This window comes from Sarcophilus harrisii, chromosome 3, assembly GCF_902635505.1.
Source record: "Sarcophilus harrisii chromosome 3, mSarHar1.11, whole genome shotgun sequence".
NCBI lineage: Eukaryota > Metazoa > Chordata > Mammalia > Dasyuromorphia > Dasyuridae > Sarcophilus > Sarcophilus harrisii.
Window position 1 is genome coordinate 233517538 of NC_045428.1, and position 25270 is coordinate 233542807.

General features: G+C 32.5%; 1 protein-coding gene across 2 annotated transcripts in view; it reads left to right on the forward strand.

Moving 5' to 3' along the window:
- BRWD1 (bromodomain and WD repeat domain containing 1) overlaps positions 1 to 25270 on the forward strand; it is a 146348-nt gene that overhangs the window by 22971 nt on the left and 98107 nt on the right. For both annotated transcript variants that reach the window (XM_031959203.1, XM_031959204.1), the window contains exons 5-12: positions 1505 to 1655; positions 5202 to 5300; positions 7570 to 7730; positions 8807 to 9028; positions 15926 to 16026; positions 16560 to 16630; positions 17493 to 17593; positions 18090 to 18130. In XM_031959203.1, the coding sequence (XP_031815063.1) occupies positions 1505 to 1655; positions 5202 to 5300; positions 7570 to 7730; positions 8807 to 9028; positions 15926 to 16026; positions 16560 to 16630; positions 17493 to 17593; positions 18090 to 18130 (947 nt within the window). The remainder of the gene's footprint in view (positions 1 to 1504; positions 1656 to 5201; positions 5301 to 7569; positions 7731 to 8806; positions 9029 to 15925; positions 16027 to 16559; positions 16631 to 17492; positions 17594 to 18089; positions 18131 to 25270) is intronic.

Here is a 25270-nt window from a genome sequence, read left to right on the forward strand (position 1 = left end):
AGTTATTGCATGTGGATAAATAAATACAGAAACATACATATTTAGTTCCTGTTTATTGACTGCTACAAAATTAACTGGGGAAGTGACTTGAAATTAGTTTTGAATTTATTTTCAGTGTTCAAATTGGATATATTAACAGAAATACATACCTTTAGTAGTAATAACATTGTTGTAAATTTGACCTACCATCTTAATACATTCTGCAAATTTACTATTATATTAGGTTTGGGGTATACAAGGAGTAATACCAAGACAGTCTTTGCCTGCTTGAAGCTTACAGTGTAGTAAAGAGATAAAATGTATCATGGATAACTTGGCATGTAACATAAATGATTTTTAAATGCACAAATCAAAGTAGGGTGAAAATACCTTCTAGCTGTGGAAGGAACAGTTATCAAGCTAGACCTATGAACTAAGGAAAGGATATCAGTAGGCAGAATTTGTTTAGTAAGCTATTTTAAAAGCCATTTTCATTTTAGGGAATAGTAGAGGTTGTGAGAATCCTGGATGAGATTGGAGAATAGTCCGTTTGGCTGAACATATGAAATATGTGAAATAAAGCTAGAAAAGAGGAGAGGGGGAGGGAATAAACATTTATATAGCACTATGATGTGCCAGGTATTGTGCTAAATAATACTTTTTACAGATATGTAGTTTTATCTTCTAGGATTTTTCTGAGGAACAAACTCATCCTTATTTTATCCTTATTTTGTAGTTGAGGAAATTGAGGCAAACACTGAAGTTAAATGACTTGCTCAGGGTGAGACTACTAGTATGTGTCTGTGGCTGGATTTGAACTCTGGGTCTTCTTGATTCCAGACCCAGCGTTTTATTTACTGAGCCACCAGCTACCCTTGTAAAGTTGAAGTGGAGCCATATTTAGGATGGACTTGAATGCCAGGCTAATCTGTGTTTTATTTGGCAGGTTATGGAAAACTGCTGACAGTTTTTTCAAAAGAGAAGTGGTATCTGTTCTATTATTTTAACAACTGTGTGAAGTCTAGATTTGAGAGAAAATATTCTCAAAATGGGTATACTGGATTATAGTAGTCCAAGAGGAATAATGGCTTGAAACTTAATAACATCAGTTAATCAAGAAAATAAGTACCAACTATTGTGTCAGATCTTAGGCATGGGGAATACAAAGGCAAATATGACTAGTCCCTTTCCTCAAGTAGTTTACATTTTATTGTGGTATACATATACATATAATGAATATATACAAAGTAACTAAATACCAACTATTGTGTGTCAGATACTTGGGCATAGAAAATACAAAGGCAAATATAACAAGTCCTTTCCCTCAGGTAGTTAACATTTTATTGTGGTATACATATACGCATAATGAATATATACAAAGTAACTACAATATAGTGTTTGAAGAAAAGTATCTTTTATAGGCAGACTTAACAGAATTTGGCAAACTACCTATGAGGCATGATAAATATAAATATATTAAAGTTATAAACTTAGACTATACGCTTTAAATTTTTATCCCAATTAGGTCTTGTCAAATAAACATGTGGCACCTGATCATCTGTTGCAAATCTGTCAACGTATTGGCCCTATACTGGATAAAGAAATTCCACCCTGTATTTCCAGAGTTACATCTTTACTTGGTGCAGGAAGGCAGTCTTTGCTACGTACTGCAAAAGGTATCTTACTTTATGAAGTTTTGGGTTATATTCAATAGTTTTAGTAAGTTGTATTATTTGTAAAGTAATATAAACATTATTGGCAAACAATAAATTATAGATTATGAAATAATTCTTGTTTTTTAGTTTGAACCTGAAAGTCTGATAATATTATTAAGCCCTTTTTAATGCTTTTAAATCTTCTATCTTAAATACAAAATTTATGGGATTAAAGATGATGGTATTAGGCTCATAAAAGCTACATTTTATTAGAGGCATTTCTGAGGTCTTTCTAAACTTGGAGGTCAGAGACGTAATGTATTTTAGCATCTTCGTTATGTTTCTCCTTAGCTTTATTAAAAGAATATTTGTACTTGATACTCATGTTCTGATTATCTTTTAATATGTGATACCTCAGTATTCTGACTTCAGAACTTCAAACAAAGTAATCATTACCAAAAGTTTAATACCTTGTGTATTTTTATAAAACTAGATCATTTTTCCCTAAAACTATTCTGTTAAAATAATAACATTCTCATTCCTTTTCTTAGTTTTGCAAAAATCACTTTTGTTAGTCGACTAAGTATTTAACTACATTTAAGACTGTTAGACATTACATAAGAAATAATATAAATTAAAATGCTTGTTATTATCGAGTTTAAAAAAAAAAAAAACTATTTGAGATATCCTGAATATTTATATGTGCATGTATCTATCTGTGTGTGTAATGTGTATTTGATATGTCCCAAAAGTCCTTAAGGCAGTTGAAGTTTTAATAAGTTAAATACTGTTGTTCAGTTGTTTTCAGTTGTATTTGACTTTTTGTGATTTTTTGGGGGGTTTTCTGGAGAATAAGGTTTTGTTGCATATTTTGATATGACTCTAGAGGAAAAAGTCTAATGGAAATCAAGTGACTGAAATAAAAATGGAGGTGAAGCATAAAGCAAGTGGTCAAGGAAGAGATCCACCTCTGCTGATTCATCTATCTGAGAAAATGGTATCTTGAAGCTGTTATACATACAGTGCATAATGACAGGATGTTCTATATTGTTCGAATTTATTATTCAAATTTCACAAACCAAAAAAAAAAAATTACAAAAAATTTAAATAATTAAACTTTTTAAGGCATCTTTTTTGTAAATTTGTGGCATTTATGCATCTGAAGTTGCTAAAGCTTAAAACTAAAATACATAATTTCCATCTTAGTGTTTTATGGAATAATTAACCCAGACCTTTTACTTGTTGTTTGAAGGAATTGCTTGAATATTTTCACATACATTTGCTAGCAAGTTAGTATTTTGCTTCAGGTTGAACATCTTCCAGTCATTCTTTTAATGAGATGATCTATACCATATTCTAGTGAACCCTAATTATCTAATTATTCTTGTTGAAATTTTACTCTCTCTTAACTTCTACATGAGTCCTAATTTTTCCTTTTAGAACAATGTTAAATGTTTTACTTTTGTGCAAGCACTGTTAAGAGTTGGGGATACAAATAGAAAACAAGTTCTTTTTTTCAAGCTCAAATTTTAATAGTGGGGAAATATAATTCCTCTTTTATGTAAAAGCCCTTAAGATACATAGATATGGCCAGGATCATTCCCTTCCCTATCCCCGTTTCAATTATTTTCTTTTCTAGGTTAAATATTCATAATTCCTTTCATTTTTATATGATGTAAGTTTGTATCAGACATGGTCATGTTGAATACATCGCAATTTGTCCTTAGAACAGGTTTTATTTTGTTAATATCTTTATTAAGAGGTAACCTGTAATAGAAACAACACTTGGCTTGGAGTTAGACTTTTGTTCAAGACCTGGTTCTCCTATTTATCAGTACTATAACAGGGACAAGTCACTTAATGTCTCTGTACTTTAGTTTCTTTATTTAAAAATAGAAATGTTATTTTCCTTTTATTACAGTCATAGCCATTTAAACCTTTAAATTCCATTAAAGTGGAATCGGCTACTTCCTGAGGTACACAGTGAGTTCCCTATTGAGGAAGTTGGTTAGGTATGGGTTGGATGAGATGATTTATGAGGTCCCTTCCAACACTTAGGTTCTTTGGTACTTCTGCTTTTAACTTAGGGATTTTGGGGGGTTCAAATGATAATGTGTGTAAACTTTTAATGTTCCAGATGTTGGACTAGTGTGGTTTTATTACTGGAATTTAGATTACCATCTCCGTATTTCTGTAATATAACCTAACATGACGTTGAATCGTTTGGCAGTTATCATATATACATATTTCACACTGAATTTTTATTCAATCAAGTCCCGTCCTGTTTTTTTTTTTTTCTTTAAAAACAGGAATTTAACATTTATCTTCATTAAATTTCTTCTAGTTAGATTTGACCTATTATCTCAGGTTGTAAAAATATTTTGGATACTGGTTCTTAGAGTTTTAGAACAGGAAGGGCCTGAGAGGTCATTCAATTAGTGCTTTTATTTAGAGAAATTAACTAACTTGATTTGCCCATGGTCACAGAGCTAATAAGTGCTTAAGTTGGGGATATTGCTTATTCCTTTCAGTTTTTAGTTAATTGAAGATTTTATGATCATGATAAACGTACACACTGGTGAATTTTATATGAATTCAGCTGAAAATCTCGATAGAAAAAATTTAGTATTTTCTACCTTGAGCTCAAATATTTAAATCCTTTTATTTAGTGATTGTAATTATATATAATAAGGCTTGTTTTTGTTTATGACATTGCCTTTTGGCTCCTTGAGGCTCTTTAGCTTTTTAAAAAAAAAAAAAAAAAGGAAGAAATTTCCCTTTTTGTTTTATATAGATAGATTAAACTGCCACTTTACATCATTTTAAAAGTTGTTTCCTACTCATCCAAATTGTTAAGCTTTTCTTTGTTTCTGACAAGACAGCAAATAGTTCTTATCTATTCTTACCCCTACCCTGGAAATACTCCATTTCAGCTCATTTTATTTCTTGGGGGGGTCTCCTGATTTATACATGACCATCTAAGCACAACTGGATTGCATGAGTATTGCTTCAAATCCTACTAGTTGGTTATTCCAAGATGTTCTTAATTATGTCCTATTGGATTAGTTGGCTCTATACCAGTATCATGAAGGATAGCTTTGCCACATGGTTTGTTATCATGGTGATGATGAAAAGGAGTGAATCCATTTACACAAATGGAATTTTTGTTCTTCTGGGACATTTAACATTAGTGGAAATTTTGTGTTTTACTAATCTTCTATTTTGCCCTTTCTCTGCCTCACATTGAAGCTGTTGCTCTTATCATTTTTAAGAGAAATTATTTGTTTTAAAATTTTTATTGCTTCTCTTGAGTGTTCTGTCTTGTACAAAGAATGAGAAGAAAAAAATTTGTAGAATAATTTTCAGAGTGAAGTCTTACATTTTTTGCTATGTCATAAATAATATATTACATTTAATAATGTTGTTTACACTTCGTTATTTCTTTGGTTTGTGAGTACTTTTTAAGCTTTTAATTACGTGAGACATTATATTATGGAAACCTATAAACAGACTTTCTCTTAAAGAATAACTTCCAAGCTTTTTTGACATCTGAAATTCATTTTAAAGATTGCCGAGCTACCGTTTGGAAGGGCTCTGCTTTTGCTGCTCTTCATAGAGGAAGACCACCTGAAATGCCTGTAAATTATGGTTCCCCACCAAATCTTGGTAAGTTTCTTTCAGCCATTTGTTAAATTTCTTGACTCTCATTTTCATTACCTCTTCCTTTATAAAAAGACAAGGCCAAAAGAGGAAAAAGTAAAGAAAAAAATTTTGAAAGATTAAGAACTTTGGTTCACTTAGATCACTTAGAAAGTCATTTAGAAGTTGAATGATAATGGAATATGCTTCCCATAACTTTGCAGATTGATGATGAACTAGTGGTGGAACCCAAGATATACACTTCTTAGTCTTGGCCAATTTATGGGTTTATCATTTTGCTTGATGGTACTTAGGTAATAGAAAGAGCTTCCCCTCACCCACCCACCTTCCAGGGGATGGGGCCACCTAGGAAAGGTCTTAAGATGGGTGTAAAAGAGTAGTGATAGTGATGCCAAAAAAAGAAGACAATGGAACATTTTTTTAAAAGACACAGGAGAGAACATAAGTGGACATAGACAAGGAAGTTAGTGTTTGGTACCCTATCTTGTTAAATTTATTATATAGTTTAAAAAAATCTTTATTGTTCTTTGTATTTGGAAATTGTATTTTTGTTGTTTTCTAACAAAGAATAAAAATAATTGTAAGAGGTATAAGCTCTTCATTAATACTATAGATATGTTTTGTGTTTTAAAGTTTTTATTCACCAGTATCCCTCCTCACTTCATCCCATCACAGACCCTGCCCAAGCAAAATATCTTTGAATCATCAATTGCTTGTTGTTAACAAAAACAAAAATAGTTATATAGGACCAGTTAACATTTTTTAACTCTGACAGTATCAGTAGTTTTCTCATTTATCTCCTGAGAAAAGAGAAGTGTGTCATCATTTTATATTCTGAGAGTGGTCATTACATTTTTGTTTTTTTCCAAAGTTCAAAAAAACCCAAAACCCTTATATCCCAGTGATAACTTTTATGATGGGTGGTGTATTCTTATGACTTTGGAAGTACTTTGTTGTTCTGTCATGTAATGCAGTAGTTGGAAAAAAAGTTGATTGCCACTAGTTTTAATAGTTGAAAAGTTTGTACAAATAAAACTGTTTTAAGATAAATCTTTCCAATTTGATTTTTTTCTAAATTTTTATGTTACTGGAGGTAAAATGGCATAATATTGATTACATAAAATTTAAAAAGTTTTGCACTAATTAAACATTGTAACCAAAAATAAGAAGAAAATTAGGAAAATGGCGGAAATCTTTGCAAAATATTTTTCTAATAAGAGATTGCATTTTTCAAACATATAAGGAATTGATCCATATTTATAAGAGTAAGAATTATTCACCAATTGATAAATAATCATGCAATATTAACAGGCACATTTTCAGAGGAAGAAAAGCTATCAATAATTATATGAAAAAAATGTTCTTAATATTAAAAATTAGAGAAATGCAAATTAAACCAGTTCTGAGGTATCTTATTCCCATCAAATAGGCTAACTGCCCAAAAGATAAATATTATAGAGAATATGGTAAAATAGGTAAATTTTGTGTGAACTGATCTAACTTTTCTGGAGAACAATTTGGAACTTGGCCCAAAGGACTGTAAAATAATATGCCCTTTGACCTAGCTATATCACTACTACTAGGTTTGTATCCCAAAGAGATCAAATTTTTTTTTAAAAAAAGTCTTATATAAAAATATTTAAACCAACTCTTTGAGAATTGAATTAAGGGCTGTAAAAGACTAGTATGCCTTTTGACCCAGTTATATTACTAATAGTAAGCTTGTATCCCAAAGAGATCAAAGAAAAAAAAAAGGTACTATATTTATAAAAATATTTGAACCAACCCTTTGAGAATTGAATTGAATTGAAAATTGAAGGGATGCCTTGAATCAGTTGGAGAATGACTGAACAAGTAATAACATTTGAATGTGATGGGATACTATTGTGCTATATCAGGAATGGTTTAAGAGAGACCTGGGAACTTACAAGAGAACATCAATATTTATAAAGATGAGCAACTATGACAGACTTGGTAACTCTGATCTATACAATGATCTACCCCATTTCCAGATAGAGAACTGATGGGAGCAGACTATGATCAAAGCATATTTTTTCCCTCTCCTTTTTGTGTCTCTTCTCACCTCAAAGTGGCTAATGTGGAAATGTTTTGCATGACTTCATCTATTGAATGAATATTGTACTCTTGTTTTCTTAGTGAATGGGGAAGGAGGCTGAGGAAAGAAGAGAATTCAGAACTGAAGATAAAAAAATTTAAAAAATAAAAATTTGTATGTAAGATTTACCTTAACCATTTTAATTGTTTTATTTTGTAGTGGAGATAAATCGTGGAAAACAACTTACAGGATGTGCCTCATTTAGCATGGCATTTCCAGGAAGTATGTATCAACACATAAAAATGCATAGGAGGATTCTGGGACATCTCTCTGCAGTTTACTGTGTTGCATTTGATAGGACAGGGCACAGAATCTTTACTGTGAGTTAATGTTCTAACTTTAATGTTGTATCTTATATAACAATTTACTAATTGCTAATGGCAAAAAAAAAAAATTAAAAATTGAATTTAATAGTTTGGAATTCTGTTAATTAAATCTTCCAGGAATTTAAAAGAAAATTGAAGTGGGCGTATTTATATCTTATTTGGCTTATGACGTGTTTTAAAAATTATTTTTGGTAGAATTTTTGAGAATAAAAATGGAAATTTAAGATCAGTCATCTAGACTAGTTCTCACCTTTAGATAAGTAAAATTATAGTAGCCTGAAGTAATCAAAGCCTAGAGAGATAGACTTAGTAACTTTTAAAGTGAGACTTAGCTACTTAATTTCAGTCTACAAAAAACTTGAAATTCTTTAGTTTTACTGGATCTTGTCATTTATTATCCAAAATTAAGTGGGGCACAGAATGGACATATTTCAGAAGTCTTTAGATTTAGGTGGAGAAAAATCACATTTTCTTTTTAACCAACTTCTAATTGAAATTTAGTTTTTCCTTCAGTAATGAATATAGGCAAAACACATTATACTTCAGGGTTCCATAGGTCTCACTACCATGCCAAATGGCTCCTATGCACACAGTGGCCCAGCCTGACCCTGAGGAGCAGCTCCTGTGGCACCCAGGCCTGGTAGCTCCTGCAGCCTCCACTGGAGCTGGGCCTCCAGACTAGGCCCTAAGTCTCCTCAGGCCTCACATGGTGACAGCGGCAGGAGGAAGTAGAGCCGGGCCAAATTCAGTGATTCACTCAATGATCACGATTTGCTATTTTCTGTTATAATAATTTCATTTCCCTCAATACTAACCTAGAATAGCTCAAGCACTATAAACTATGTGGAAGAGAAATATCATGGGTCTAGTAGTTTTTATCTTTTCAGTGAAATTAAAGTTTCATTATCTGGCATTCTATTTTGAGAGCCAATTACATTTTTTAGAAGTTGGGGGAAGGAAGTAATTATACTTAATTTTATAAACAAATAGTTTTTAAAAATTATTTAGACAGTTTAATTAGCTAATTTAAATTGACACACTTTGGGGCTTTTTTTTTTTTTTTTTTTTAGGGTTCAGATGATTGCTTGGTAAAAATATGGTCTACACATAATGGCAGGTTGTTGGCCACATTAAGAGGCCATTCTGCAGAAATTTCTGATATGGCTGTGAACTATGAAAATACTATGATTGCTGCAGGAAGTTGTGATAAAATAATTAGAGTGTGGTGCTTGAGAACTTGTGCTCCAGTTGCTGTGCTTCAGGGACACACTGGCTCAATTACATCTCTGCAGGTAAAATTAAGTCTCTGTTTTTGTATAATCTCCTTTTTTGCATGATCATAGTAGTTAAATGTGTTGCTTTTACATTCTGGCAGGGATTTGAAAGTATATTTTGTTAGGGCCCTGCTTTTCCTGTTTTTATCTTTATATTATCAGTATATAGCTCATCCCGTTCAAAGTAGAGATTAATTAAATGCCTGTTGAATGAATAAATTATTTTGTGTACATATTAAATGGAATTTATTTTTGTTTTATATACATTTATATGTAAAATTTATACATAAATTCACTCATTCTAAATTTTATCATGTGACATATACTTATAAGATTAAAAGTAAATAATATAGGGGCAGCTAGTTGGTGTAATAGATAGAACACTAGTCCTGAAGTCAGGAGGACCTGAGTTCAAATCTGGCCTCAGACATTTAACACTTCCTGGGTGTGTGACCTTGGCAAGTCACTTAACCCCAATTGCCTCAGCAAAAAAAATAAAAAATTAAATTAAATTAAAAAGTAAATAATATAAATAACATTTAAAAAGTAAATTAAATATAAACATCAGGAAAATGGGTAAGTATATTTTCTATTTTGTCTTCTACTCTCTTACTTCAGTATCCATTTTTTAATTTTCCCCATTACTTTAAAAACTTAAATTTTTCCGAACTAATAAAAATTAGGAGTATTATTACAGAGAAAATATAAGCTCTCCTCATTGTTTAGAAGGGTGGTACAGGGCGGATAGCCAACTACCCTACATAGAGTTGACATCAGAAATTATGTCCAATATATTGTATCCAAGATCTGCTGTAACCTATTTAACATGTATAGGACTGTTTGCCATCTGTGGGAGGAAGGTGGAGGGAGGGACGGGAAAAATCGGAACAGAAGTGAGTGCAAGGGATAATGTTGTAAAAAATTACCCTGGCATGGGTTCTGTCAATAAAAAGTTATTTAAAAAAAAAAAAAAAGAAAGAAATTATGTCAAGCTTTTAAAGATATATTTCAGTGCTTTTGAGGTTGATCAAGCCTGATCTTATTTTAAAAGCCAGTAACTTTTTTTTTCCCTAGTTTTAATTTTTTGGATTTGGAAAAGTTGTTGGAAAACTTCTGAAAAAAATCTGACATGATTGATCAGATTGGTGTAAGTAATTGGATTCTTATATAAAGAATACATCCTATGTCTATAAGAGGTCGTGATAGTGGTATTTATTGGATTTGTGGCAAGTACTGTGGTATTGAGGAATGAAGAGAACAAGAGTCAAAGGAGTCTGATTTCAAATTAGACCTCTACCACTTTTTGCCTGTGATACTTTGAAACAAGTTTATTGATATATTTATAAAACGAGGGGATTAGAATAGAAGACTGCATTTTCCAATCTATTGACTATTTTCTTTGACAGGTTTTTGTAACTAGCCTGTTTTATAAAGTGACTAAAATTGATTTTCTTTTAAAGAAGTATAGAAATTATTGCTATTTTTTTGAAAGAGTATTTTTTGCTGTATATGAGAGGTGTTTTTGCTTTTAAAGTGATTCTTTTCATTTAAATCAAAGAATATTAGAAAGTAAAATATTTTTGCTTATTCTAAGGGAGTATAACTTCAATCACTGAAAAGTTTATATTTTGGGGTAAATTTTATACATATTTGAAGGCTCTTCTATATTTTAATCTCAATTCTCACTTTTTATGATGTCCACATTCTCAGTTGATAACAGATTTATGGCAACATGACAATAAAATAAGAGTTTAAAAGTTCATTGAGTCAGTAGTCATTTAAAAATAATTAATGTTGCCATGTGTCTGGATACAGAGACAATAGTGAGTTAGTTGCATTTCCTCAAGGAATACATATTGTCCTGGGGGATACAGAGAATAGACGCAGAGAAGTAAATCAAATTATTTGCAAAATAGATTCCATTTTAAGACTCCCAAAGATTGAGTTCATAGACTGAAATTAGTTTGGGGATCTTTACCTCAAAGGATCACTATTTCTTTTTGTCTCTTTTCCCCTATCTTGAGTACTCTAAGGAAATCTTTCATTAGTATGGTATAGCTTACGTTGGTCACAAGTTGCACAATCCCTATGTAGGTAGGCATCATACAATATTTGTTTAATTTTCACTGAAGATTGAGGATTTACACATGAATTAATGCTAAAATATAATCTAGCACTCAGATTAAGTTTTTCTGAAGGAATTTGCAGTTGTGGCCTTTGGGGGATTACTGTGACAATTTAGTGAAATATCTCTCATTCCCCCAAAGAGTTAAATTATATATAGTCACTTTCTGTTTTAGACTCTTCTAGAAGTAAACATTTTAAGAGCTGCTGAAAGAAGATTCTTTTCCCATAAACCTGCAGATATTTAAGTAATTTTTTTGCTTTACTTTCCCACATAGAATACCACATACAGCAACAATATGGGTGATCCTCTTTTTTGTCTAAGGCTTTACTAACCAAGGAAGTCCCTAAAGAGGGACTGTGTAGATGATCCTGATCCTCCTCTTTAAAGAAGTGTGCTGTATCATGCTACTCTCTTTTCTTAGGAGATGGATCCTGGGACTCTAGCACTTTGAAACTCCCCAATTTGGGGATACCCATGAAGCTGATCTATAAGAACCTGGAAAATTCCCTTTTCTTGCTAAGAGACCATAAATTATTGAAGAATGTCCTAACTCCATTTATTGTCCTAGGGTGTTCATAATCCTTTTTCTTCTGATCAGAAGGTTTGAGTTTAGGAAGTGTCCTTTAATTACCTTGTAAAGTGGTAAGCAAGCCCAGATGCAAGTCACTGTAAATTGCTGTCGTCTAATCCTGGAGATGGGGAGGAAGATTATAGTCCTTAAACTTCTATTGTTGTTGTTCTATGAAATGGGCATCATAAGAGCAAGGAAAAAGAACAATTTAAGAAGAGGAATAGACAACCATTTGCTTCTGTAAATAGTAGGGCTTATGATATGATTCTCAACCTTTCCAATTTAGTGGAATCAAATAAACATTACTCCAGTGACATTTTCACTTTCATACAGATAGTGATTTTGGAGGTATCTATCTTCATTTTCCATATGAGGAATTTCAGTGCTAGAGCAGAATGAATTCTTATTCTATGAAAATGCATCTTCATTTGCCTATAGATCTTGTAACTAAACTACTCATGTTCTTCATTTTGATTGTGACTGTTCTTCACTACCTTTACATAAATCCAAAAAAAAAATTCACAGAGAGGAGACAGGAAATTTAGGAAATGCTCTTTTAAGAAATCAATTGGCATTTATGGGTGAACATTGAAGGAAAATAACAAGCTGACAAAAAGTTGAAACGATCTGTAAAGCTTATTTTTTGACTCCAACATTATAGTTTCATATATGTCCACTGATTAGGTAGAAATGGTGAGAAAACAAACATGAGAAAAGTATTTCAATTAGATATGAAATAAATAAGATTTATGTTGGAGAAAACAGTTTTGAGAGTACTAAGCATTAATTAGATTAATAAAACCTTATGATCATGAATTTAGGCCTGAAAGAGACCTTAGGGGACATTAAGTCCTTTTTTTTTTTTTTTTTTTTTTTTAATTTAATAGCCTTTAATTTACAGGATATATACATGGGTAACTTTACAGCATTAAAATTGCCAAACCTCTTGTTCTCAATTTTTCACCTCTTACCCCCCACCCTCCCTAAATGGCAGGATGACCAGTAGATGTTAAATATATTAAAATATAACTTAGATACACAATAAGTATACATGACTAAAACATTATTTTGCTGTACAAAAAGAATCAGACTCTGAATTATTGTACAATTAGCTTGTGAAGGAAATCAAAGATGCAGGTGTGCATAAATATAGGGACTGGAATTCAATGTAATGGTTTTTAGTCATCTCCCAGAGTTCTTTTTCTGGGTATAGCTAGTTCAGTTCATTACTGCTCCATTAGAAATGATTTGGTTGATCTTGTTGCTGAGGATGGCCTGATCCATCAGGACTGGTCATCATCTAGTATTGTTGTTGAAGTATATAATGATCTCCTGGTCCTGCTCATTTCACTCAGCATCAGTTGGTAAGTCTCTCCAGGCCTTTCTGAAATCATCCTGTTGGTCATTTCTTACAGAACAGTAATATTCCATAATTTTCATATACCACAATTTATTCAGCCATTCTCCAACTGATGGACATCCATTCAGTTTCCAGTTTCTAGCCACTACAAAAAGGGCTGCCACAAACATTCGTGCACATACAGGTCCCTTTCCCTTCTTTATAATCTCTTTGGGATATAATCCCAGTAGTAACACTGCTGGATCAAAGGGTATGCACAGTTTGATAACTTTTTGAGCATAGTTCCAAACTACTCTCCAAAATGGTTGGATTCGTTCACAACTCCACCAACAATGAATCAATGGGGGACATTAAGTCCAACCCCCTTGTTTACAGATAAGGAAAGTGAGGTATATGGGGAAGCAGTGACCTGCTCAAGATCATATCTGTTGTATATATCAGAGGTTGATTTAGCTGTTTTTCTTCTGGCTGTAAGAATCACTTGTCTTTCCCCATACCTTGATCAAAAGAATTGAAAAAAAATTTTGTATCTTTTATATAAACAACCAAATGAAAATACCAATGAAAAAATCAATTGATTTTTTTCCATCAGTTAAAAATAGCTGAGGCTCAGTCTATGTGTGCATTGCAGATGTTTGCTTTAGGGTATTATTCTTTAGATGTGTCCAACTTTTTGTGACCCTGTATATGGTTCATAACATGCAAATACTGAACGTAGGGTTTTCTTGGCAGAGATACTGTGGTGTGGTTTGCCATTTCCTCCTCCAGTAGATTAAAGCAAAGAAAGATTCAACTGATTTGCCCAGGATCACAAAATTAATAAATGTTCTAGGCTGGATCTGAACTCAGATCTTCCTGAAACTAGGTGTAGCGTTCTATCCATTGTCACCTAGCAGCCCTAAGACGTTCCTGATTAGGAACAGTAAATTTTTGTAATAGGACACATCTTTACCACCATGCAGTTGATGAAAAACAAAATTTGCAGAGCTCCCTTAATAACTCTAGCCTTTTCCTACACATCATCTTAATGATACTCATATTTTCCTGCTGCTGTTATATGGCTTTGAGATGTGGGATTCAACAGTGTTTGAAGATTAAAAATTTAAATGTCAGATTATACAGTGTTTATACAGTATATAATACAGTATATTGCAGATTATGAGCAGGCTAAGTGAAATGAGCAGAACCAGGAGATAATTATATACTTCAACAACGATACTGTATGAGGATGTATTCTGATGGAAATGGATTTCTTTGACAAAGAGATCTAACTTAGTTTCAATTGATCAATGATGGACAGAAGCAGGTACACCCAAAGAAAGAACACTGGAAAATGAATGTAAACTGTTTGCATTTTTGTCTTTCTTCCCGGGTTATTTTTACCTTATGAATCCAATTCTTCCTGCGCAACAAGAGAACTGTTCGGTACTGCACACATATATTGTATCTAGGATATACTATGACATATTTAACATATATAGGACTGCTTACCATCTGGGGGAGGGGGTGGAGGGAGGGAGGGGAAAAGTCGGAACAGAAGTGAGTGCAAGGAATAATGTTAAAAAAAAATTACCCAGGCATGGGTTCTGTCAATAAAAGGTTATAATTAAAAAAAAAAAAAAAAAATTATGAGCAGGCTGTGGAATATAATAAATGAACAACTTCATAGAAAAAGAAATCATAAGGAAAATTATGGTAGAAAAGGAAGATGAATTAGTCCAAGGTTGAGGAAAAAAAGTGGACTTTCAGAGTGCTTCTGTGATTCCAGGAGAAAACAAGGAGTGAACACCCTTTTGCAAACTTGAACATGTACAAGTTACACAATAGGATGGCCTGCAGGGGTCATGATTGGCATCATTTGAGGGAACATCCAAATCAATGAGAGCAGAGATTCATATGACTGTTCATTGAGAATGTATTGCTGAAGATTTTAAAACATTGCTTTCAACCTATTCTGCTTTTCAAGAATGTGATGACTCCTTTTATTGCTAAATATGCCAGATTCCAATTTCTCTGTCTGACTTTGAACTTCTTCCAGAATGTGGCCTATTCTCCCCATTCAAGCTTATTTATGTTTTCCAAACCTTCTCTTCATAAAATTGTCATTTTGTTACCTTATTTTTGTTTATTTAAAGTATGAATACTTTTCCAATTAGATTATAAACTCCATATAGTCAGTGTCATATATTATTGTACTTTGGTATTCTGTTATAATTATCATAATTTCATTTCTGTAGTAATCACTCTATAAATATTCATTTTGGTGTTTTTTGGGTATCTGGGACACTATAATTCTGGTGCTTATTACTGATTTCAAGTATTTCAATTACATGCCTGAATAAAAGAAGAATGCAGCCAGCTAAGTCAGTCAGTGCCCAATCTTTTACTCTTAACTGAGCCAGAAAAAATACATTGAATAAGATTAAGGGAGAATTTGTTTAAAAAAGAAAAAAAGTTAGCATTACAGGAAAGTTTGAAATTGCATGTATTTTTCTAGGCAGTGAAAGTCATTTTAAATTTTATCTGTATTTGGGTTTATATTTTTTTAAGTGTCTTTGAGTTTATTTCAAGAATATTTGACTTTTTTATTGATTAGTATTAAAGTTTCAATTCAGTTCAACTTGCAACATTTATTAAGTACCTACTATATTCAGCGCATTGTGTATAGTTGACATTAGGGATTCAAAGACAAAAACTCTTTAAGAGCTTCTTTCCTTGTGGAATTTTGTTTAAGATTAACTTTGAAAGGTTAATACGTTTTTCAAAATAAGTTAAAATGAAGTTGGTTGTGGGTTTGTTTTTTTTTTTTAAGTAATAAGGTTATAGAAACTGAATGTGTGTTATTGTCTATTTTAGTTTAGTCCAAAGGCTAATGGCTCTGAGAGATACATGGTGTCTACTGGTGCAGATGGGACAGTTTGCTTTTGGCAGTGGGACTTAGATTCCATGAAATTCAGGTTTGTGATTTTGTTTAAAGATGACTACACATTAATTTTTCCTTCATTAATATTGCCATAGGAGGCAAGATAGAATACTGAACTTCATTGGATGTTCAGAAGTCTTGGATTTAAATCCTGCCTTAGATACTTAAAAGATGTGACTGTGGTCAATTTAACTTTTTTGCCCTTCAGATGAGGGAGTTAGATTTGATGGCTTCTGATAATCCTTCCAGCACTAAATGTCTGATTCAATGATTCTATGATAGGATCCTAATTAATTCTAGATATTTGTAAATGGGACAATATGGATGCCTTTCTAGTCCTAAATTCTAGAATTCCAATCTGTCTTTTCATATATTGCCTATAGCAACTAAATGGCTTTTTCTATAGCTTTAATGTCAAGGAAACTTTGATTGCTGTCACATACAATTGTATCATATGTAGAAAGAAATGCTTTTTAGATTCCAGGTTTTTATTTAAGCTTATTAAAGTTATGATTGTAAATATCAGTGTGCTAATTTTTTTTTTTTAACATTTTTATTTTTTAAAAGTAATCGTCCTTTGAAATTCACTGAAAAACCTAGACCAGGGGTTCAAATGCTTTGTTCGTCTTTTAGTGTTGGTAAGGTAACTTATTTTAATATATTTTTAAAAATTAATTTACATGAATGACTTTTAATGTTTAATTTCTTTAAACCATTTATTGAATGATCCTAATATGCTGGAAATTATGGTATATACCTGTGTATTTAAAACTTTCCTTTTTTTTTCTTTGTGCTCCAATAGAGGCATCATAAGTAGTGGAGGAATGAGAAATATTAGCTTGCTTTCTAATCTATTGTCAAAAAATACAGTTGGAGCAACCCAGAAAGGGAATGTCCCATAATTAGGTGGTATTAATTAAACAACATATTATGCCAAAGTTAGGTTTCCTCTGAATGTGACCTTTTATTTGTAACTTTTTTGATGAACTATACAATTCTTTTTTGTGATATAATTTATTCTCTTCCATACCAAAACTTTGAGTAGTCTTACTCTTTTTCCTTTATACTATAAATCATAGTTGATTATTAGTTTAGATGCTCTTGAAAAATCGTGAATTTTTTTTTCTTTGCAGATTTTTTTTTATAATTTAATAATGGAATTTCAGGATAGCTAGTCACTATTTGCTAAGCTTAAATGTAGACTAAAATTCAGTCTTAGAAAATTGCTCTTTTTGCCCCACAATTTAAAGAAGGCACCTATGTGATTATCACCAAAAGCTATAAAGTAATTGGTGAGCATGATAAATGTTTTCAGATCACATTTTTTAGTTTTTAGAATTAAAAATTGTAAGAAATTTGCTGGAAAATGGATTTGAGAAAATTTTATGAGCTTTCAAAGAAGTTCTTATTAAGAATTTGATAGGGGGAGTTTTTGAAATGCATTTTAATAAATATTATAAAAACAATATCATTTCAGTGTTCTGTAATTTTATTTTTCAGGTGGCATGTTCTTAGCAACAGGTAGTACTGATCATGTAATCAGAATGTATTTTTTGGGCTTTGAAATGCCTGAAAAAATAGCAGAACTCGAAAGTCACACTGTAAGTACTGTTTGTGTTTGTAATTATATGCATTAATTTATTTTAAACTATTAATAAGTATTGAAATTTTTGCTCATCTGGCTAGAGCGGCTGTTGAATATAATATAACTTTTCCATTGAAGTTTAATTTTTCGAATAAATAATTTCATTTTAAAAAATCTTATATTATTATTCTACCTAATTATAACTAAGCTTTTATTAAACAGAGGTGTGCTTGATCCATTTATAGATACATATCACAATGCTTTCTGTAGATAAACTATTTAGTGAAGATGAAATTCATGGTTGTATTTTATACTTCTTGTTTTTACTTTTTTTTATTGTAACTAAGGGGCAGAATTCATATATATATTAAATCATAAAGTGGAAGAGAGTTTTAAAGTATTTAAGATACTTTAAAGTATCTTAAACACAGGATTATTTTGGAAGTCATATGAGGAGAATACTCATATTTGAATGAAAGATTGAATAAATTTAATGCTTTTTCTTTTTGTAGGACAAAGTCGATAGTATCCAGTTTTCTAACAATGGTGATCGGTATGTTAAAAAAAAATTAAATTTTGAACTAGTTATATATTGACATAATTATGTTTATGTATGTACTCTGAATAAAAATATAAGCTAAGCAGTCATGGAATTTAATATTATTTTACTCTCTCTGTCTTTGATGAAAAATTAAGTTCTAAGATCCTTACTTTGTAAGGATCTTTTTTTCATCTGCCCTTTTTTCCTATCATAATCCTGTCTCTACCTTATTGGTTTCCTCTTAGCAATATTTAGTGAAGAATTTATTTTACATTTATAGTCACATTTTCTTAGTATCTGGACTTTAGGGATACTTTGTATTTAGTTTTTCCAAATTAGTGTTTGCATTTTTCTATAGATATGTCTTGTGCTTTTAATAAATCTTGACTGTTTAAATTTTATTTAATTTTTTTATGCCATATTTTATCCAAGGTATTGTGTTTTACTCTTAACTGGGACTTATTTAGTCCTTTTTTAAAGACCAAGAAAATGGTCTTCCATAGTTAGGACATGATATGAAATTATTCTAATAATGAAAAGATAGTATGAAATTAATCTAGTTACATAAGGCTTACATGTTCATGAGAGCTGTTTCTGTTTTGTTTCCTTGGATCTCTCTGATTATATATGATTTTCTTTTAACCTTTTGCTTTTATCCATATTGAGTTTTCATTTTCATTATTTGAGTTTATAGTTTTCTTCACAGGACTAATTAGGGCTTAGTGTATTGTTATTTTTGCCCAAAGGAGCATTCATAAAGAAGAATTTTAGATGAACTATAATTAAATTAATTCCAGCTAAAAAATTTGAAACAAATAGAGAGTAACTTCATATTCTGATGAGATATAGTAGCCCACATGAATTAAGTTGTAATTCTTTTTGTTAATAGAATATTTCTTTCCATATCAAAAAACATCTGAGTTATAGCATTAACACTGCATTATAGTATTTATGTTTTCATTAAATGGATAGGAAATGTGAGTAAGTGCCATAGGGAAACAATGGATCTTGTCCTCAAGGATAATAAAATATAGTAGGGGTGATAAAGCACTAATCATTTATAATATATTTTCCACTATGGAGGCCATTGCTATGCTTATGTATGGACTTTGTACTACAGCTTAATAAATGAAAGTTGTGGGAGCTCTGATGATAAGAATCCAGCAGTCTGGATTTGAAAGAGATTTACAATCTATTAAGGTACACACAAAATACTTTTCTACATACCTACCAACCAGCTATAAGAGTGATTAAGTAGCTAGAATTACGAGCTTGCATTTTCAGTATTTTTGGGAAAAACTAGAAGCCTATGACCTTTAATACTGTTTTTTTTCAAGAAACAAAAACAAATACTGTTTTTTCATATTAATGTTTTTCTTAGAACTCAATCAATGATTATGAGTAGAATATCAGATGAACATAATACAAATATAAGATTTCTGGAGAAGATGTTGTTTAGGATAATCCTCGAAAGATTAGTAAGATTTTTGACAAATGACAATGGAGAACAAGGTTTTTGGATCATAGATAGTGTAAATTAAGCTATGGCAGTGGAAAAGCACAAAACAGTTATTTGTAGAACACTGAATAATCCATTTTGATTGTGCAAAAGAGAATATGAAGGTGAAATAGAAAGGAAGTGTAAGATATTTATCTATAATAGTTAAATGGTGGGAAGCCATTGGAGATTTGAAAGTGGAGGGATAAGAACAGGCCTGAAGACCAAACAGTAGGTAACTGGCAGTGATGAAGAAGAAATGGATAAAAAAAGCAGTGCATGGAAATGATATAAACCATTGTACTTTGAATTCGTCTTAAAATTTTTCTACTTGGACCTCTTTTTGCCCAAGAAATTTTTATGTGACTCCAGTTATATAGGTATATAAAATAGGTATACAAATTAAACATTTATTGATAATCATAGTTTTGTGATCCCCACATTCAGTAATGACAAGGCATTGTGACAAGGTCACAAACCACAGTTTAAGAAGCTGGGGACTAGATATTTAGGAAAGATAGAAATGATTCAAAGATTTCTGGAGGTTAAGAGCACAGGTAATAGAATACAGATGGTACAGTAATTGAAACAGGAGGAAGAGTAGTTTAATGGGAAAGATAAGATTAATTACAGATATAGTGAGTTTTTTTTAGGTGAGAGTGGGATGAGAAATACATAGAGAGCTCGATGAGCACTAATGTGCTTTATGTGTGTCAGGTGGTATTATTTCTAAATAGGCAGTTAAAAATGGTTACCTGGAATTCAGATCACAATGAGTGATACTTGAAGCTCAGGAGATAAATTAGATAATCAAATCAGAGGTTTAAAAAAAAAAAAAAAAAAAAAGACGACCAAAGACATCACCTTGGGGAATATTACAGTGTTAGGAGGGGAAAAAGGTTTGTATGAAGGAAGAATGATAGCTTGAAGAAAATATAAACTCTTAAGAGGAGATTCTCCTCACTTAAATCTTTTAAGTCCCTAAAGTGATTTTCCTAAATCTGAACCTATTTCCCCGTACTCATAAATTCTAGTGATTCTTCCTTGTTTCTAGGATCAAGTACAAAACACCATTTTTGGCATTTAAAGCCCATAATAACTCCTACACCTTTCCTATCTTTCCAGTCCTCTTAGACTTATTCCATATACTCTGATCCAGTGACATTAGTATTTTGACTGTACCACAGAGAGGGTGTGTTTTATTTCATCTCTGGACTCTGGAACCTCCCATGCCTAGATTGGTCTCTTATATCAGCATTGCTTCTGATTTCCCTTAACTTAATTTAATTAAATTAATTAAATTCACTTAAAATCTCATCTTTTTTTTTTTTTTAATAGAAAGTCTTTGTCAGATCTTCTTCTCCCTGTATGTTATTTCCTATTTACTTTTTACCCTGTAGATAGCTTGTTTGTTGGCTATTATCTAATCTAACCTAATTATCTAATCTCCATTAGATTGTGAGCTTCTTAAGGGTAGGAACTGTCTTTTAGTATTTAACACTGTGCCTAGAATAATAGTGACTTGAATGGATGCTTAAAATGGAAGTAAGGAAGAAACACAAGGAAGAGAAATAACACTTAGAAGAGACAGTTTGAATTATGGGGGTGGGATCATTAGTATAAGTAGAGGTCAGAGGTTATCTGTGGATAAGAGAGCTGCTTTTGTTTGTCCTGCATTCTGGGAGAGGAACTTGACTTCATGGAGATGATTTGTATTTGGATTGCAAGTGAATTGGGTTTAAATGAAGGTGGACTGTGTAGTCACCATCTAAATCCAGTGGCAAAATATGTATCAGAATGACTTGAAGATGGCCCCAGATGCAGTGGTAGACTTTGACCTTTTTAAGCTAAAGTGTTTAATAGGTCTCAATTTGACTAATGCAATGCCCAATCAGTGATTAAGGCTGAGGCAAAAAATGGTCTCTTTTACTTAATTAAAATAAAAAAGTCTAGGCAGGGAAGACCCTAAGGGTATCTGGCTGAAACAGAAACAATTGCTTTTTCACTAAGGAAAATTATAGGTTTTTATAAATATACATTTATAGTTAAGGGATTAAAGAGAGAGAAGTAAATAGTTACCGTCTAATGAAAAGCATTGTGCTAAATGACTAAGGTAGATAACAATGGAAGGCTTTAGCTGCAAATCAGGTAGAAAGGTCCTATTCATATTCTTTGCAGATGTTAATGCCTCTTATTTAATGTCATACTGATAAAAGTTAGGTCATTTTTTTATGTTGAATCATTTGAGATTGATTTGCCTAAGACTAAGTGGCAAAAACTTACTTTTCTGGATGTTCAAGTTTTTGCTTTAGTAGGAGTTATTGCTAAGTCTTTATCCCCACTGGGGTGGCTTCCTAAGACATTGTACTGCCACTCCCACAGCTGAAAGATGATGATAGTCAAGGTGTAGTAATACCTGTCTTGCCTGGCATCTCTTTATTTCTCCGAGTGCTTTTATTTTAACTAGAAATGACAGTGAATAAAATGATTGCTGGATTATAGATGAGGTTATGTTGGATTAATCTATAATTAATAAGCTTCATGAGGTGTTTGTAAATATATCTAGCAGTAATTGGCCACCTGGAGCATAGATAGGAAGCTGGGGATTATCCATTTTGGGGCATTAGCTGGGTAAATGTAGTAGAAAATCAAAAGACAATGAGGGATTTTATGGTAATGTTGTTGAAAATAGTTAATTTAGACAGGCTAGATATCAAGAGGTCAGGAAAAATGGGCAGTTGTTATACAATTGATTCTTAAAATATGAAGGGACCTCTGAGGACATCTAGTATAGCTTGTACCATTATAGGATGAACTGTTTCTCAGATAAGCAGTCAACATTGTCTTTTTCTTGAAGACCTCAAGCAAGGAGGAACATACTATCTTCCTTTCCATTTTTAGATGGTTCTAATTCTTAAAAAAGTTTTTTCTTATGTCAGCTGCCTCTTTGCAACTTCTACTTACTATTACTTGGCCAGTATATCCTTTGATAATATAGGACTGACATTGACCATTGAATTTTATCAGTTTTGTTTGTTCAGCCTGAGTACATACATAAAAGGATAAAAGCACTCTTAGCTCAATTTGACTTTAGGTAATAGTTACAATTAACAACCAATTGTGCAATAACAATCTTATCTTATAGCCAGATTTAGGAATAATCAGGAAAGTTCCTATTGAAAGGAACACAACTGGAAAACTGAGTCAGAGGATTGTACCTTAACCAGAGGCCAAGGTTGTCCTCCCAGTTCTTGCTTAGTTATAGATCTCCACCTGTAACATGTTGTTCAGGATCACATTTCTCCGAGTAGCTTGTGGAATCCTTTCAGATGGTGGATTATTGGATTATGATTCATCAGACAATCATACCTGAATTCCAAACTCCATACAATATCAATTATAATCCCAGGAAATTTAATCTCAAATAGTAAGTGGTTTTAACTTTCAAGGATCACATATCCTAAATAAGTATTGACTATAATTTTACAATGATAAAAAGGGATTCATCCCAGAAAATTCACAGCTTATTTTGATATCTAATTAGATGGTTTTAAGTTCAACATTACACAAATCATTTTGCTTTAAGATGCTCAATAACTAGTAAGAAAAGTCTTAGGTTATAGAAATAAAAACTTCTAAATTATATACTTAAAAAACATTTTATGAAACGGTAAAACATTCTGTTACTTAACTTTGTTCAATGAGACAAAACATAAGACTATTATTCTCAGAATCTCTTTAAACAATGAGAACAGTTTCAAAAATGATTCAATACAACGAACAGTTTAGTAAACCTCCCTTGTTTAGAAACTATAAAACCCAAACAAGCTCTTTTCCCAGGGCTGACAAGATGGTTTTAGGAAGCATAGCAAGCTTTCAAATTAAGAGGAGTCAACAGGGATCCTAAAGAAGGAGCTGAGCTTGATGCTCCTGCCTTTTCACCTGAACTAGCTTTAACCCTCCCCACCCCCCATTTCTGCCATTCATATTTTATCATAAGAGGATGCAGTTTAACGACTGATGGTTCAGTACCTTTAATTCCAACCCCAATTTTATAATTAAATTTCTACCTAGCAAATTGTTCCCCAATTTTTGAGATACATAAAATTTGGATATTTATCCTTTTTTTTTTCCATATACAGGAGTGACTTCTATAATGGATACATGGAAATCTTCTTTTACTCTCAGTCATTAAACGTTCTTTAAATTCTGACTGATTTACAAAGTGAGGATTTCTCTACTCCTGTAACTACTGAATCTTCTTTTTTGCTCCCAGTTAGTCCCATCCTTCAAATTTTTCTAGGGATTCCTGATGGGGTCTAGAAAGAAGGAACCCCAGATGCCCCTCTTAATTCATTTTCTTCAAAAGGTAAGAGGGGCACCACTTTTTCCTCCTTCTTTAATTCTAGGCCCTCTTTTCTGAAGTTTCCGTTTTTCCCACAATAGTAACATGATGTAATCTTTTTCTAACCCCCATCTCTCTAATAAGGGGAAATTTTGAATATCTTTTTTGCACCAAGTTCCTTTCTTAATCTATCATGCATTCCTCCCACTGTTGCTTCACCCATCTCTCATTCCACACAGTAATAACCAATTTTAGGTTTTATCATAATGGCAGTAATTACAAATAACTTAGTTAACAGTCTTAGAATTTTCATAAGTAATAACCAATTAGGATTAGCTGTGCCAAGGGGAGAGAGAGGTTCCTTGGTATGATTAGGTCCTCTACAAGGAATGAGCCCCAAGTTGCCTCTTTTTATGGCTAGAGGCTGGGGGGCAGTTTGAGTTGAAATCAGACAGGGATTTTTGGAATTGAATAGAAATAATTCCATTAGAATGAGTGTCCCTGGACTAATCTCCCAACTCAGTAGAGTTGTTTAGAAATCTCAATAGATGGAGATCAGACCAAGTAGGAGTAGTCCTGCACTCGACTAGTCCCATTCAGATAACAGAATGTAACCACCTTATCTTGATTCCCTTGGGCAGGCTCTCTGGAGAGAGCTTCTCTGAGGGAGTTTCCCAAACTTTCCCCCCAAAGTCCAAGAGAGAGAGAGAGAGAGTTTCAGAGCTCCCCTCGTCAATTTTTCTTTTTATCTTTTTTCTTAGTCCTGGGAGTGTCCTCCCACTCTTCCTCCCAGGGATTCCTCCCCTTCCTAGGCCTAGACCCTGTTCCCCCATCTACAGATCCAGCAAGCCTGGCATAACCCAGAGCTGTCTTCTGGGACTTCTACTAGGAAGGAACTTCAAAGAGTATTTCTTACCTTTGTTTAATATATCAAGTTGCTGGTGGACTTTCTCCTCCTGTCCTCTTAAATTGCCAACTATTGTAGCAGTTGCTGTTGTCTTTGGGACTTGGGGAACCCTGAGGGAAGTGAAACCCAAATAGTGGAGCATAAGTGCTCTTCCCAGCCCACTCAGATCTTATCTCTTGTGGTGGTCCCATTTGTCTTGGACAAGCCCCCATATTGTGAGAAACAAGATCCAGACTCAGTTTCAAAGTCTGTAATGTATTGAAAGAGTGAGAGAGATTGAAGGATGAAGCCTTCGATTCTTGTAAGAAGTGGGCATAACTCTTTTACGAGAGTGTATTGAACCAGAAAACCAGAAGCAGGGGCAAACTTTTGTAGGTTAGTCCTCTCCTTGTCCTTTCCCAC